The sequence below is a fragment of the Pristis pectinata genome, chromosome 1 (assembly GCF_009764475.1).
Source record: "Pristis pectinata isolate sPriPec2 chromosome 1, sPriPec2.1.pri, whole genome shotgun sequence".
In the NCBI taxonomy this organism is placed as follows: Eukaryota; Metazoa; Chordata; class Chondrichthyes; order Rhinopristiformes; family Pristidae; genus Pristis; species Pristis pectinata.
In genome coordinates this window covers 138,245,364-138,262,437 of record NC_067405.1, presented here as the reverse complement: position 1 = coordinate 138,262,437, position 17,074 = coordinate 138,245,364, and the positions used below count along the sequence as shown (strand labels likewise).

Here is a 17,074-nt window from a genome sequence, read left to right as displayed (position 1 = left end):
GTCAATTTTTAAACAGCCAGAGATACGTAACCAGATTATCAGTTTTGTTTGAAAGATGAACTCTCATCCCTTTCTTCGACGTAGTACTATGGTGAGATTTTTACATTCACCTGAGAGAGCAGACAAGTCTTCAGTTTAACTTTTTAACCAAAAATACCTTTGCAAAGAAAAGAAAATTTACATGACTGGGAATCTGGAGTGATAGGACAACAAAATAATTTTTTGTTTCATTTTTCTATTGCCATCTCAGATAAAAGACGCCATGAACACGGCAAACAAAGAGCACAAAGAAACGCTGAGGCAGCTGGAAAACAAGTTTTTTGAAGAAAAGGTATGTGATTGGTAGTCAAAAATCTAGCCTAAAACTAATTAATTATTGCCCTATTCATAAGTTGATGGGATTTGGCAAAGTCTACAATAGCAAAAGTTGGCTGGTGACAAAAAGTAATCTGCAGCAGTACAAAGTACATTTTCCCTTTCTCCCTTCATGTGTCCCAGACTTCTTATTGTCAAAACAAAGGATTTTGGATAAAGTTGAATAGGAGAGGGGTTGGTTTGTGGTGCAAGAGGAGGGGTGCAGGTTGGGGAATGAAGAGGGGAAGAGCAGGGTTGAGTCATTTTGCTTGGGTGACACATACAGTTTATAATATGTTTATATCTAATTTACATATACATGTCTCTCATTCTGCAAGGAGGAGAATAAAATATTTCAGTTAAATGGAAAGATAATATTTTAATAGTTTATAGATTTGAAACGATGGGTACTGATTGAAAGAGCTACTGAGCTCTACAGTGTAAAGGAGTTGTAGTAACAGTTATACCATTCAAACCTGCTGATCTCTGGATTAAAGAAAACATGTACATAATGACAATAACATGAGAAAAATGCCAGAAACACACAGTGAGACTGTCATCATTTGAAAAAAGCTGAGCCGTGCTAAATTTGAGGGTTAGGACTTTCTACCAGACCAGCTGAGATATGTGTGATAATGATTATTGACGATCCCCCACAATGTAGGGTTCAACTGACTGACCCAGCTAACCCAAGGAAGACCCCTTGTTAATATTATTTGCAATTAAAGAGGATTCACACCATTGTAGAATGTTATGGCACTGAAGCAGACCCTTCCATCTGTGCCAGTGATTTTCTCCACATGAGCTCTCTTCTAATCATGCTTCTTATAGTTTTCTTTTAAATCAATTTTATAATTACCTTTTAATAAGTAGTAATGCACTCTTTCAGAAAATAGCAGAGAACTCCAATTCAATGATGTCAACAGAATGAAAAAAAACTTAGTCACATCGCATTAATAGAGTAAGGGCAACATTTAAGTTTAAATGAGTTATCATTGTTAATGCCATTCATTAGTATTGACTTTCTTTTAGATCCGTCTGGAGCGGGAGGCAGAACAGAGGCTGAATCAGCTGACTGAGCAGGCTCACACTGAAGCCATTATGTAAGATGCCTGCGATAGTTTTTCCAGATCCTCCTCAATTTGCTTCATGAATGAAGTTCCATTTCAAATACATCTGCGAGTGATAAAAGTACAAAGGAAAAACCTGCAGATGCTGGAGATCCAAAATAAAAGCAGAGAATGCTACAAATACTCAGCAGGTCAAGCATCATCGGCAGAGAGAGAGAAAATCAGAGTTAACATTTCAGGGTGAAGGAACCATGGTTGACAAGAGAGGTGGAACATCTAGTTAGGAGGAAGAAGGCAGCATACATAAGGTTTAGGCAGCAAGGATCAGATAGGGCTCATGAGAAATATAGGCTGGCAAGGAAGGAACTGAGGAGAGCGAGAAGGGGACATGAAAAGGCCTTGGCAGTAGGGTTAAGGAAAACCCCAAGGCATTTTTCACTTATGTGAAGAGCAGAAGGGTGACGGGAGTAAAGGTAGGACCGATTAGGGATAAAGGTGGGAAGATGTGCCTGGAAGCTGTGGGTGAGATCCTCAATGAATACTTCTCTTCAGTATTCACCAAGGAGAGGGGCCTTGATGACGCTGAGGACAGTGTTGGTAAGGTTAATGTTCTAGAGCATGTTGATATCAAGAGAGGATGTGTTGGAGCTGTTAGAAAATATTAGCACAGATAAGTCCCTGGGGCCTGACGGAATATTCCCCAGGCTGCTCCGCGAGGTGAGGGAGGAGATTGCTGAGCCTTTGGCTAGGATCTTTGAGTCCTTGTTGTCGACGGAAATGGTACCAGAGGATTGGAGGGTGGCAAATATTGTCCCCTTATTCAAAAAAGGTAGGAGTGATAGTCCAGAGAATTATAGACCAGTGACCCTTACGTCTGTGGTGGGCAAGCTGTTGAAAAGGATTCTTAGAGATAGGATCTATGGGCATTTAAAGAATCATGGTCTGATCAGGGACAGCCAGCATGGCTTTTTGAAGGGCAGATCACGTCTCACAAGCCTGATAGTGTTCTTTGAGGAGGTGACCAGACAGATTGATGAGGGTAGTGCAGTAGATGTGGTCTACATGGATTTTAGTAAGGCATTTGACAAGTTTCCACATGGTAGGCTTCTTCAGAAGGTCAGAGGGCATGGGATCTAGGGAAGCTTGGCCATGTGGATTCAGAATTGGCTTGCCTGTAGAAAGCGGAGGGCTGTGGTGGAGGGAGTGCATTCAGATTGGAGGGCTGTGGCTAGCGGTGTTCCACAAGGGTCGGTTCTGGGACCTCTGCTTTTTGTGATTTTTATTAATGAGGGGGTGGAGGGGTGGGTTGGCAAATTTGCAGACGACACAAAGGTTGGTGGTGTTGTGGATCGTGCAGAGGATTGTTGAAGATTGCAGAGGGACATTGATAGGATGCAGAGCTGGGCTGAGAAGTGGCAGATGGAGTTCAATCCGGAGAAGTGTGAGGTGGTACACTTTGGAAGGACTAACTCCAAGGCAGAGTACAAAGTTAATGGCAGGATTCTTAGTAGTGTGGAGGAGCAGAGGGATCTGGGGGTCCATATCCACAGATCCCTGAAAGTTGTCTCACAGGTGGATAGGATAGTTAAGAAAGCTTATGGGGTGTTAGCTTTCATAAGTTGAGGGATCGAGTTTAAGAGCCATGAGGTAACGATGCAGCTCTATAAAACTCTGGTTAGACCACATTTAAGAGTACTGTGTCCAGTTCTGGTCGCCTCATTGTAGGAAGGATGTGGAAGCATTGGAAAGAGTGCAGAGGAGACTTACCAGGATGCTGCCTGGTTTGGAGAGTGTGCATTATGAGGAGAGACTAAGAGAGCTAGGGCTTTACTCTTTGGAGAGGAGGAGGGTGAGAGGAGACATGATAGAGGTGTACAAGATATTAAGAGGAATAGATAGAGTGGACAGCAGGCACCTCTTTCCCGGGGCACCAATGCTCAATACAAGAGGGCATGGCTTTAAAGTAATGGGTGGGAAGTTCAAGGGAGATATCAGAGGAAGGTTTTTTTACCCAGAGAATGGTTGGGGCATGGAATGCGCTGCCAGGGTTGGTAGTGGAGGCAGGTACATTGGTCAAATTCAAGGGATTAAAATAGGGGGATATATGGGAGGAAGGGGTTAGATAGTCTTAGGCGAGGTTTAAAGGTCGGCACAACATTGTGGGCCAAAGGGCCTGTATTGTGCTGTACTGTCCTATGTTCTTAAACATTAATTCTGTCTCTCTCTCTCCTCATGTGTACTTTTGAAGCTATTGTAGTGTAGGAAATGCAGCAGATGAATTATACATGAGGAGGCTTTACACATGAGGAAAGGTTGGGATAATCTGTCTCTAGATGCTGGTCGAGGAATGAATATTACCAAGGATACCACGTGGAATGCCTCTGCTCTTTTTCAGATGGTGCAGTGGGATCTTTAAGTTGCCTCTGAGAGATAAATAGATTCTCAGCTTAATATCTCATCCAAAGATTGCAGCTCTGACAATATAGCATTCTCTTGTGCTGCACTGGAAAGTGGAGCTGTATTTTGTACTCAAGTCACAGGAATGAAACCACAACCTTCTAACTCAGGCAGAGTGCTCTCTTGCTATAGTGGATACAGCTTAGATGCAATTCCTGTAAATAAGGGAACACTGATGATACAGCATATTGACAGTGCATATAGTCGTGATATTTTTTCTTTAACGCATTTCAGGATCTGAGTTTCGCTGGCAAGATTAATGTCAGGAAAAACCAGTCTGTGAACTGTTGTCCCACAAGAGTACAGAGATGGGAAAGATGTACACTCACACATTTACACTGAACCCATCAGAATATTTACCTGATCCACTGAGTGTTTCCATCGTCTTCTGTGTTTTATTTCAGATTTCTACCACGTGCAGATTTTTTTTTTGAATTTCACTCTCTAAATCCAGATGGACCAGTTTCACAGGAACAGATGAACACCTCACAGAAAAATATCACAAAAGTACAGAAAGGAGGCGAATTGGTGCATTGAGTCCAGAATCATCAAAAAGGATTTGCCTGGGTTAATACTACTTCCCCGCTCAGGCTTTAGTTGCTCATCAAGTTACCCTTTAAAAGTGTTGAGGGTTTCTGCCTTCACTACCCTTTCAGGTGGTGAATTTAAATTTTAATGTTCCTCTAGTGGTCAAGCTGTGATGAGAACATCATTGACAAAACACATCCTGGTCAGGACCTTGTAATATCTGGTACTTTGGTAATTTAAACAATTGCCAACACTTTACCGATTACAAGATTGCTTTAGGATTTTGATTTGTTAGAGGTCCTGATTGATTCTAATTAGTAAATGTTGCTTTAATTCTGCTCTGCAGATAAACGTTTAATATTTCTTCATTGGACAGGGTTTGTAATTACTGTTAAGAGAAAATAAGGAATATAAGGAAAATAGGTAGAGATGCCAAACAAGGGAATGGGAGGCTTCATTCTTGCAGAGTCCCTAGCAGACTTGATAGACCTCTTCCCTATGAACAGTTTTAAAAATACTGAGGCACTGCAAGCATTTTGCTCTTTCCTGTGATGATTGATCAGAAACATACTGTTACTCAGCACGGAACCAGACTGACCAAGGTGCCTTCCTGAGCTCCTCCTATGTGGCCCATGTCTCGCTAAACCTTTCCTATCCATGTACCTGTCCAAATTACTTTTAACCATTGCAGTTGTACCCGCCTCTACCACTTCCTCATTCTGTACACTCACCACCTTCTGTGTGGAAAAACTTGCCTCTCAGGTCCCTTTAATTCTTTCCCCTCTGACTTTAAACCTATGCCATCTAGTTTTATACCCCCTGACCTGAGGAAAAGAGACTGTGACCATCCACCTCATCTATGCCCCTCATTATTTTATAAACCTCTATAAGGTCATCTCTCAGCTTCCTTCACTCCAGGGAAAACAGTCCCAGCCTATCCAGCCTCTCCTCATAACTCAAGCCCTCCAGTCCCAGCAACATCCTTGTGGATCTTTTCTGCACCCTCCCTAGCTTAATCACATCCTTCCTACAGTATGGCAACCAGAACGGCACACAATATTCCAGGCGCAGTCTCAAAACGTCCTAAACAGCTGTAACATGAGATCTCAGCTCTTGTACTCAATGTCCCATCCGATCTAGGCAAGCAAGGATATGCCACCTTCACTATTTGGTCTACCTGTGTCACCATTTTCAGGGAATTATGTACTTCACTCTTAAATCTCTGTTCTACAACACTCCCAAGCACCGTGTCATTTACTATGCAAGTCCTGCACTGGTTTAAGTTCCCAAAACGTATTACTTCACACTTGTCTGAGTTAAGTTCCATCTGCCATTCCTTGGCCCATTTTCCCCAGATGATCCAGATCCTGTTATAATCTTAGATAACCTTCCTCACTGTCCACCACACCAATAATTTTGGTCATTTGCAAACTTACCAATTATGCCTCTTATATATTGATTTGGATGAGAACATATGACAAAAACCAACAGGATCCAACACTGATCCATTCTTGCTGGACCAGGACTGTGTGAGTATTGACTAATCACATCAAATTCTGCCTCCTTCCTTCCACAGGAATCTTAACGAAAGGGCTCAATGTGTCTTTAAAGAAAATATAAGACTACATGAGACAATAAAGATCTACAAGATGGAAGAAGAACAAAGGAGGAAGAGTTACAAGGCTCTAGAAGATAAAAACACACAGCTTGCCAGTGAAAAGGTGTTGCATACAATTAACATCATGTAAAGTTTTTCCTGTTTATAAAGCCCAACTCCACAAACAGAAGTGAAGAGTCCGTATTACCAAGAAATCTAAGCCTTAACTATGTGATTGAGTTTAGACCTGCACTGGACTGCCAGTTAGTTTACATTATTAGTTTCAGTCTCAGCCAAAATACACACGCACAGGAAGTAGAATGGGATTTTTCATAGTTCTTCACCTTGAAAGGAAACTGGTTTACAGAGAGGCTCTCCCTAACGGCACTGTTTCTTGAACCAGGAATGGAATCATTAAAAATCTATTGATATTGGTGAATTAGAGTCATACAGCATGGAAACAGGCCCTTTGGCCCAACTGGTCCATGCCAACTGTGTTGCCAGTGAGGTAGTCCCATCTGCCCGTGTTTGGCCCATAGCTTCCTAAACCTCTCCTATCCATGTACTATTTCTGGCAGCTCATTCCAAATATGCACCACCATTTGGGTGAAGAAACTGGCCCTTACAATACAATACAATTCTTGTATTTGTATTTATTAATGGACAAATACCAGTGCTTCGAAGTGACAAAACATTCCTGTGTTGGATCGCCTCATTATAGAAAGGATGCAGAAGCTTTAGAGAGGGTGCAGAGGAGATTTACCAGGGTGCTGCCTGGATTGGAGAGCATGTCTTATGAGGATAGGTTGAGTGAACCAGGGCTTTTCTCTTTGGAGAGGAGGATGATGAGAGGTGACTTGATAGGTGTACAAGATGATAAGAGGCATAGATCGAGTGGACAGTCAGAGACTTTTTCCCAGGGCTACAATGGCTAACACAAGGTGACATAATTTTAAGGTGATTGGAGGAAGGTATAAGGGGGATGTCAGGGGTAAGTTTTTTTTTTACACAGAGTGGTGGGTGCACAGAATGTACTGCTGGCAGAGGTTGTGGGGGCAGATACATTAGGGATATTTAAGAAACTCTTAGACACATGAATGATAGAAAAATAGGGGGCTATGTGGGAGGGAAGGGTTAGATAGATCTTAGAGCAGGATAAAATGTTGGCACAACATTGTGGGCCGAAGGGCCTGTACTGTGCTGTAGTGTTCTATGTTCTATGGATCATCATTAAGAACCCAGTTAATGATCTGCTTTAGCACGTGACAATGCCCTGCTTTGGAACCAAACCTTTTGGATCAAAAAGGCACCCTCCATGGTTGTGAGAACCTATGGTCCCAGGTTAAGGCATTGACAATACCTTCAGGTGAGGTGAGAAAATTGTTAATCATAGTGGGATTAATTTGGAGTCAGAGTTGCACAGCACAGAGACAGGCTCTTTGGCCCACCGTGTCTATGCTGACCATTATGCCTACCTATATTAATTCCATATTCCTCTATGCCCTGCTCATTCACTTACCTCTCCAGATGCCCCATAAATGTTGTTGCTGTTCCTGCCTCCACCACCTTCTCCAGATAACAACTACCCTTTCTGTGAAAAATTAACCCCTCAGATCCCCTTTAAACCTCCTCCCTCACATCTTAAACAGACTGCCTACCCTATCTTTACCACTTATAATTTGATAAACCTCTATCACGTCACCTCTTATCCTCCTTTGCTCCAGGGAAAGCGGACGCAGCCTATCCAACCTCTTCTCATAACTCAAGCCCTTCGATCCAGGCGACATCCTTGTGAATCATTTTGGCATCCTCTCTAGCTTAATCAGCTCCTTCCTGTAGTGTGGCAACCAGAACTGCACACGATAATTCAAGTGTAGCCAAATCAACCTTTTGTGCAATTGTAACATGATATCCCAACTCTTCTACTCAGTATCTCAGCTGATGAAGGTAAGCATGCCATATACCACCTTCACCATTCTGTCTACCTAGGTTGGCACTTTCGGGGAACTATGTACTTGTACCACCAGGTCCCTCTGTTCAACAACACTCCCCAGAGTCCTGCCATTCACTGTGTATGTCCTATCCTGTTTAACTTCCCAAAACACATCTCATCGCACTTGTCGGAGTTAAATTCCATCTGCCGTTCCTTTGGCCACTTTCCCAGATGATTAATATCCAACTGTAACCTTAGACAACTTCTTCACTGTCCACTGTAGCAGGTTAATGTTACAGTGTCAGATGGCATTAGCAATTTCCAAAACATTGGTAAAGGTTCTAGAATCCAAAGAAAAATAAATGTAGTTTTATTTCTGGAGTTACCATAAAGCATAGTGCTTGTACCCATCACGGAGCTCAGTGGTAGGCAAGGATCAGGAGAGAAACTAAAGATGACAAAAGGCCTTTGAACTTGAGAAAATTCAACAATGATTCCCTGAATTTTCCCTGATAATTTTCCCCTTGAACATTTCTTTTTCCCATCAACATCCCAGAAAAACTGTTTCAAAACAACTATTTACCCTAATTTAATGTACCCTGACTGTACTTAGGAGATGAATTTCAGTAATCCTTTGAATTTGCTTTGTCAGCACCGTTTAATATTTTTTAGTTCCTTAAATCACTGCCTTCTTTCCAGACCATAATGTGTAAACCTTTCTAATTTTATTTCCTAATTAATTTCCTTTAGTCTGACACCCTCAATACAACTGCTTGTAATTGTTTTTGTGACAGTGCACGTTCAGAATGAATTGACGTTCAAACCAGATTGTTTCTCATTCTAGGAAACCAATGAGCAATTAGTGAAAGAAAAGGTGTCAGACAGCAGGCAGCAGAGAGAAAAGATCAGTGAGCTTCAAACAAAGGTTGAGAACCTGGAGAAAGCATTGGGACACATGGTAGCCGAGTTTGAGACAGCAAAACAGAAGATGAAGCAAGAAACAGACTTGAAAATGGCAACCAGTCAGGTGGAGATCGCAAGGCTAGGGGCAGTGATTAAGTTGAAAGATAAAGAAATGAACCGGGTAAAGAAACTTGCTAAAAACATCCTGGACCAGCGCACTGATGTGGAAATGTTTTTTCTACAATCCCTTGAAGAAGTGAGACAACAGATTGCCTATAGTCGGGCTCAATATAAACAAGCAGCTCAAATTGCATTTCAGAGAAAAATGTTAAAGGCATATACTGGCAAGGAGGATTATCCCAAAATCAGGACCTTTGCCAAAAGTGAGCATAGTACAAACTGTGTGTACCAAGATATGGAAGAAGCTGATAAGAGGTAAGCTAAAATACTTAAATATTTCAGTTTGCAGGAATGCTGCCTGTGCAATAATGAATATAAACTGAGATTATCTCAACTGAGTCTGTTTCCAAGTGATAAAACTACCATGCAGTGAAAACACAGATGCATGCCTAGCCTGGCCAGGAATACAGCATTACTAATGCTAACTGGCCATTAAGTTTAGACACAGCTTGAATCCAGAACTTCCCAGTTAATTTGTGTCCCTCTGCTACTTGTCTCATGCAAATGGTATCTCTGTCTCATCCCTTCTGTTACTTCTGTGTATTTGCTTATTAATTGCTCATATATATGGGGCCCTGGTGAGACCGCACCTGGAATATTGTGGACAGGTTTGGTTTCTGTTCCTAAACAAGGATGTTATTGGGACAGAGGGAGTGCAATAAAAGTGCACCAGATTGATTCCTGGGATGGGCGACCTACAAGGAGAAGATAAGGAGACTGGGCCTATAACCTACAGAGAGAAGAATGAGACAATCTCATTGAAACATGTGTTACGAACCAGCAATAAAAGAAACACACTGAGTCATGATTCAGTGTTAAAAACTATTTGATTAATCACTACTTATGATAATACGAAAAATAAAAGTAAAAATGTTAGTATGTTAGAAGTAAAAATGTTAAACCTTGAACATTAACCCCAAAAACTAAACTCTTTGTGTGTGTGTGTGGCAAAGTCCCAAACTCCAAGTCCAGGAATGGTTCTTAAAGTTCAGTTCAGCAAGCCATAAGGTGAAACATGAGCAAAGGCTTCAACAACAACCACCGTTGTCTGAAGATAAGACGTAGATGTAGAGAACATAGGGAGAGTAAATACGAAATCCAAATGTTCCACGATGGAACCCAAACACCTCAGTGTTTACTTGGTAGTGACTTCCTCACTCCGAAAAGCATCTGAATCGTGGTCGTCCACACAAATACCTGTTTCCTTCTACAGGTCAGCAACAAAGTGAACTCTACCGGATTACTTCCAATTTCCATACGTGGATTGCAGTGACAGACACAGTTATTGTTTCTCATCCATCGATAAACTAGCAGGCTGGTGTCTCTCTCCCTTTTCTCTCTCTCTCTCTCTCTCTCTCCCTCTTCGACTTCGACTGACCTCTCCAACAACGTCATTACGTCCTTTATCTTCTGTTGACGTAAGCACGCCACACACACACACACACACACACTACTCTATCTTAAAAGGACATTCACCGAGTCCATAACACATGTAAAATTCTTATAGGCCTTGACAGGATGAATACAGGGATGATGTTACCCCTGATAGTCATTTGGACAAGTGGGGATTGATTAGAGAGAATACCACAAAAGATCTGTTCAAGTTGTGTCCAACTAACCTGATAGAGCCTTTAGGTGAAGTAAATCAAAGGAGGAAATCTAGGTGTCTGCTGAAGAGTCACATAATAAACCTTCATTAAGAGTAAAGGCTGAGGAATAAAAGGACATGTAGAAGCATGGATAAAGATCTGGCCAAGTAACAGGAAACAGGGAGTGAAAGGTTGTCTCTCAGACTGGGACCAGGGTACAGGGCATAATTTCCAAATCTTCAGATGAAACAAACCTTGTAGATGTAGTGACTTGTAGACTTCAAGATGTAGATAGGTGGTGCAATGGGCAGGTAGGTGGCAAATGCAATTTAATGTTGAGAAGTGGGAAGTGTTACATTTGATAGGAAGATTTAGAAGAGGTGACATAAACTAGGGATATACAATTCTAAAACAGGTATGAGCACTGGGGGTAAATGTGCACAGTTTGTTGAAATTTGCAGGGCAGTTGAGAAATTGGTAAAAAAAAAATAGGATTCTAGGTTGTATAAGAGGTAAGCCAAATACCTCCTTGTATAAGAGGCTGAGAGTACTATAAAATATTGGTTCAGCCACAAATGGAGCATTGCGTACCATTCTGGGCATTTAGGAAAGATCAGAAGGTAAGTGGATAGACTGAAGTTGATAGACTGGGTTAGTCTCTCAAAGAGAGGAAGTTGCGAAGGGATCTGATGGAACACAGGAAAAAGTGCTGGAGGAGCTCAGCAGGTCAGGCAGCATCTATGGAGGGAAATAAATAGTTGACATTTCAGGCCGAGATCCTTCATCAGGACTGCAAAGGAAGACGGCAGACGCTGGAATAAGGTCAGGGGAGGGGGGAGGAGCACACACAGGCAGGGGACAGGTAAGTTCAGGTAAGGGGGGAGAAGGTAGGTGGGTGGGGGAGGGGAGGAGATGTAAGAAGCTGAGAGGTGATCGGTGGAAGAGGCAAAGGGCTGAAGGAGAAGGAATCCGGTAGGAGAGGGCAGTGGACCATGGATTAAAGGGAAGGAGGTGGGGAATAGATGGGCAGGTCATGAGGGTGGGGGCTGGAGAAGAGGGAAGGAGTTACCGGAAGTTAGAGAAATCGATGTTGAAGCTGTCACGTTGGAGACTATCAAGGTGGAATACAAGGTGTTGTTCCTCCAACCTACATCTGACCTCAACGTGGCAGTAGAGGAGGCCATGGATAGACATGTCAGTATGGGAGTGGAATGTGGAATTGAAGTGGCTGGCCACCGGGAGATCCTTGCTTTTGCAGCGGACGGGGTGAAGGTGCTTGACCAAGCGGTCACCCAATCTGCGTCGGGTCTCACTGACGTAGAGGAGGCTGCACCGGATGCAATAAAGGTTAAAATCCTGAAGGCTTTAGATAAAGTAAATGATGAGAAAGTGATGACGTTGGCAGGGGAATCTAGAATTAGGGGGCCAAAAGTGACATGAGGAAAAACATTTTTTACACAGCAAGTAGAATCTGGAATGTACTGCCAGGGGTAGCTTTAAATATTATCAGCCTTAAATATTAACTCTTTTTCTTCCTCCACAGATGTTCCCTGACCTTTTGAGTACCTTCAGTATTTTCTGTTTTCACTTCAAATTTCCACATTTCAGTAATAAATAATACTCTTCGTTTTTAAGCATTCACGTTGGAAAAGTGAGTATTTCTGACTTGACCTGGGAGCAGAAGGAGAAGGTTTTACGCCTTTTGTTTGCAAAGATGAATGGATTGAAAACAAACAGGTATGTTGAACAGAAAGGTGATCCCTTCCCATAGCCTCCGAAAGTACAATACAGGTCACGGTTACCTTCAAAGACTCCAATAATCCAGCGTATATGTTAATGCCACCAGCTTATCCTGGGATGAAAGGCAGCATGCAAAATTAAAAAAATTGTTGTAGAATGATTGTACCTTTGGCACTGAAGCAGAAAGAGATCTTTGCTCTGTATCCTGGCTATATCTAATGATGATAGTATTCAATATAGTGAGAATCACCTATTTCACCCTTTAATTACCTTACTGTATTAGCCATTCATTTGTTTTGATGGCCCTCTGGTGTTTTTGCTTATTCAGTAGGAATAACATTTAATACTCTGCAGATAACAAGCACTTGTTTTACTTATATTCTACACAGGAAACAGTATAATAAAAGTCTGGTCTCTTCAGCTTCACCTGAGAGCGTATTGAGCATAAGAGAGGCAGAACAAGCAAGGTAAGGGTCAGATCATAATGGGAAACCGCCTTACAAATACTTCAGTTTAACCTTCCAAAAGCTGAATGGAAGAGGTGATTTAGCTCTGCATTATCATAAGCACAGTAATTAAACAATGCCATACATTCTAGGGAATGCAGAAGCATGAATGATCGTAGATGACTATGACGTGGCAATACTGATTTGACTAAGATTCCATTTTTATTTTCCCTCATTGTCACCAACGTGCAGTTTTTTTTCCCCCTGAGTACAGCTCTTTCCTCTTATTCCCACGACATGGAGTGTACTTGTTTGATATTCTCTTTATAGCAGTGCACTTCAACTTTTTAATTATTTTCAGTTGCATATTTTACATTGGGGAATGGGCATCGAGCTAGGATCGCTTCACAGCATATCCTTATCTCCTGAGCAGAAAATATAGTCAACATGTTATCCTTCATGGCCAGTATAATACTTACAGGGTTATAATTTTTCCAATTTCATAACTTTGCCATATTCCAAATCTAACACCAATCATGGAGTGGTAAGTGTTTTAAAAAAAAACCATGATGTAGCAATGAACTTTGTTCTTTCCACTTTTGGGAGAAGTTAATTTGACTGAAGGACTCTGCTTCTGTTGATGCAAAGGTTGCTTACTCTGCATTTTAACTCAGGAATATTTAATTAACAGTTGGTCAACATTAAAATCATGACTGTGCCACGATTACCATGGTAAATCATTAACTGTGCTCAAAATCTATTTATTATGTTTAATACTGTAGCCGACACTCACAGGAAGGAAACTGTAGATAATAGAAATCCAAAAGAAAGAATGCTTTAAATACCCAGTGTCTCTACATTCATTCTCTCCACCACTTAGTACATGCTTAAGCCACAGTGCTATCTACAAAATGCTTTGCAGTTACTCATCTCGGGTACTTCTACCTCCCAAATCTGCTATCCCTACTTACAAGCATACTCATAGATGCACCACCACATGAAGATTCTCCTGCAAGTCATACTCCATCCTAGTTTGGAAATGTATCATGGTCCTTTGTTGTCAAAATCGGAAACTTTTACCCAACAGCATTGAGTACCTTCATCAGAAGGACTGCACCAGTTCAAAAAGGTGGTTTGCCACCTTCACAATGGCAATAAGGATGGAAATAAATGTTGGACTTGCCAGCAGATCCCAGATCCTGAAAAAAAATATAACCACGTGTTATTTTAAATCTCAAAATGAAGGTTTGGCTATTTGGAAACAGAAATAAAATGAAATTTCTTCTATATAGAATTCTGTCCAAATGGACAGTGGGTGCTTAGTCATTGACAATCTTCATGACTGAGATAAATTTGGACACATAGGGAGATAAATGGAGTGGTGATGGAATCGTCATGACAATATTGAATGGCAGAGAAGATTCAAGTGCCCACTCTAAATCTATTTATGTCAGATTCAAGACCTTGTTTGCATCTCAGCAAGATTGAGCACAGCAGCAATCCTATATGGTTTTATTCTCATTAATAAAGATTCTGGGCAGAGTAGTTGGAATCAAACTTTACAAGCTTGATAAATAAATGTGACTACACCAGTAGCTTATGTGGTTTTGTTTTGGTCTCACATTTCAGAAGTTAACTGATATTATTTCCTTTGCAGCACACAAGATGAAAACCCCAATCCCACTTTTATAACCCAGGCTCCTATTGATTCTGTTTCAAGCCATGTCAGCACTTTACCAGATCACCAGCTGCCTAAGGAAGTTACATTGCCAGAAATTGTACCATCATAAGAAATTGTAAAAATCAACAGATTTATAGTGGATTAGTATCCCAGAAGGTGTACTTGAGAAAAGTCCTAAAATTAGTGCGCAATTAAAGTGTGCATAACTTTAAGTGAAAATTTGTTTTTCTTTAAACTTAAACATTCTTAGAGCTTTAAACATCACAATTTAAATAAGAAACTTTGCTCAAAGTGGGCCAGAATTGTATGTTGAGCCACAGAGAAGGTGAAGCACATTCTATTTTATCACTCCACTTAACTATGATCTCAGACACGAGGAGGACTGCAGATGCTGTAAATATGGAGCAACACACAAATGCTGGAGGAGCTCGGCAGGTCAGGCAACATCTATGGAGGGAAATGAACAGCTGACATTTCGGCTCAAGACCCTCCATAGGTGCTGCCTGACCTGCTGAGCTCCTCCAGCATTTTGTGTTGCGCAATTATGATCTCAGCTGCATTGCCCCAGGGCTAAGCAACCTAGATGTTTGGTTTTCACCCTGAAAGCACAAGTGTGTCTGTGGTTTGTGTGGTGGAATACCTAACAGTAGCTGAAGAGCTGCTTGCCAAATCTCTATGGGTTTGTCCATCTAGAGGCACAGTGACATGATCACCTACAACTACTCCAGGAAAATTGCAGGGAGCCGCACCAGCTTTTGACTCACTCCAAATTCAGCTGCAAACAAATGTGTCTTCTACCTTACATGTCACTTGTTCCACAATAGCCTGCAAACTGTGATATTAACCACTGGGCCTGAAACCGAACCCTTCTCAGTGAAGGCTGGTGTCAAACAAGATGCATCTATACCCCTACACTTTCCTCAAATCTTTCTTGCTGCAACATTGCATTTCACCTTCAACAAACCTCCTATGGGAGTGGAGCTAATTTTCAGCACTAATGGAAGACGGTTCAACTTATGGTGACTACACTGCAGAACCAAATTATCCAAACTTCAGTAATTGAGTTGCATTATGCAGACACTTGTATTTGTGCTTGCTGAGAAGCTGAGCTGTAAGCCCTAATTGAAGCATGAGAGGATGGGTCTTGCATTCAGTGTCAGCAAGGCAAAGGCCCTCCCTGTTGCACCACATTGCCTTCTGAAAGATTCATAGCAAGACTCTAGAAAATATGGACCCATTCCATATTGTGGCACCTTCCTGGAGAAGGCACTCATCCAAGATGAAATTCACCATGGTCTGTGCCTCTAATCAATTAAGGAAAAGGGTATTTGAGGATCAAGACCTCAGACCTGACACAAAATGCATAGGTCTACATAGATCCCACACTCCTGTATGTTGAGATACCTTGCTGATCTACAAGCAGGCATCTCAAGGCACTGGAAAAAAAAGCCAACACTATTTCTAAAATATTTTCCAAATTCACCAGAAGGATAAGTGGACCAATGTCAGTGTACTCTGCCAGGCCAACAGCCCCAGCACAGAGGCTCTAGTTACACTAAGTCAGCTATACTGAGCAGGCCTGACATCACATTTCTAAAATGGTCTCTCTATCCCAAGTTGTCATGGGAAAGTTTATCAGGTAGACTGAGGAAAAGATTCAGGGATGTGCTCAAGTCTTTTTGAAGAAATGCAACATCCCCACCAACTCCTGGGAACCTCTGCCCACAGCAGCTCAACCTGGAGGAGCATTGAGGATGATACAGAGAATCTTAAGGCCATGTGGTGGACCATATCACAAATAAGCTGGTTCATTGGCCTTCACATGCCCAACAGGAGAAAGAATCTGTGCTTCCTACAACGACCTCATTAGTCACCTCAAAGCCAGAGTGGAAGTAAATCATTCTCACTCCCCAGAGACTGCCTAAGAATCAGCAATTGTATCAATGAGAAAAGTGCAAGAGAAATTTTAACTGTCAACTCTAATGACTTTTGTTCCTGTAGATAGCAAGTTAAACTATGTGCACTTCAAGACCACAGAACATCTTCAAGTTTTATGAATCACATTTCATTCAAATGATGCAAAGGAAAAAAAATTATAAACAGAATTTATTTTTTTAAAATTTGCAACCTGCACTGTGTTCCACATGATTAAATACAGAATATACAGCCCCATGTACATACAAATAATTTTCTCTCCCCCACCCAATCTGAAAGGGGAAAAATGCATATCCATCTTATCTTCTGTTATATCTGTCTAGAAGTGCACTGTACATTACTGCACATAAGTCAGATTTATTGTCCACATGAATTAGAAACTTTGAGTACAAAAACCACATTGCTTAAAGATAGCAGCACGTTAGTTATACAAAGAACAGAAAGTGCTATCTATTTAACCTGCCAGTGTACACAATATTGTCACTTCCACAGACGTGACAAGATTAGCTTATCATCGGTTTTTGGCAGATCTGTGGCATTCAGATTCAGTTGTGCGTGGTTGAGACAGACTGTGAATAGTGCTGTAAATAAAAAGCAATGTTAAAAAAGATTTGAATTAAGTCTTTTACAACATTACTTAGTGTTCTTGCATAAGTATTAC

General features: G+C 41.4%; 3 protein-coding genes across 3 annotated transcripts in view; 1 reads left to right on the top strand and 2 right to left on the bottom strand.

The window, feature by feature from the left end:
* Positions 1-17,074, top strand: part of LOC127567495 (basal body-orientation factor 1-like) — a 110,942-nt gene that overhangs the window by 20,615 nt on the left and 73,253 nt on the right. Inside the window, exons 5-9 of the mRNA XM_052010461.1 lie at positions 251-331; positions 1,387-1,457; positions 5,986-6,130; positions 8,784-9,277; positions 12,247-12,348. Coding sequence (XP_051866421.1) covers positions 251-331; positions 1,387-1,457; positions 5,986-6,130; positions 8,784-9,277; positions 12,247-12,348 — 893 coding nt within the window. The remainder of the gene's footprint in view (positions 1-250; positions 332-1,386; positions 1,458-5,985; positions 6,131-8,783; positions 9,278-12,246; positions 12,349-17,074) is intronic.
* The window catches only part of entpd5a (ectonucleoside triphosphate diphosphohydrolase 5a), a 112,837-nt gene that overhangs the window by 58,522 nt on the left and 37,241 nt on the right, over positions 1-17,074 (bottom strand).
* Positions 16,976-17,074, bottom strand: part of aldh6a1 (aldehyde dehydrogenase 6 family, member A1) — a 97,288-nt gene continuing 97,189 nt past the window's right edge. Inside the window, exon 13 of the mRNA XM_052010491.1 lies at positions 16,976-16,994. The gene's annotated coding sequence lies outside the window, so the exon portion shown is untranslated. The remainder of the gene's footprint in view (positions 16,995-17,074) is intronic.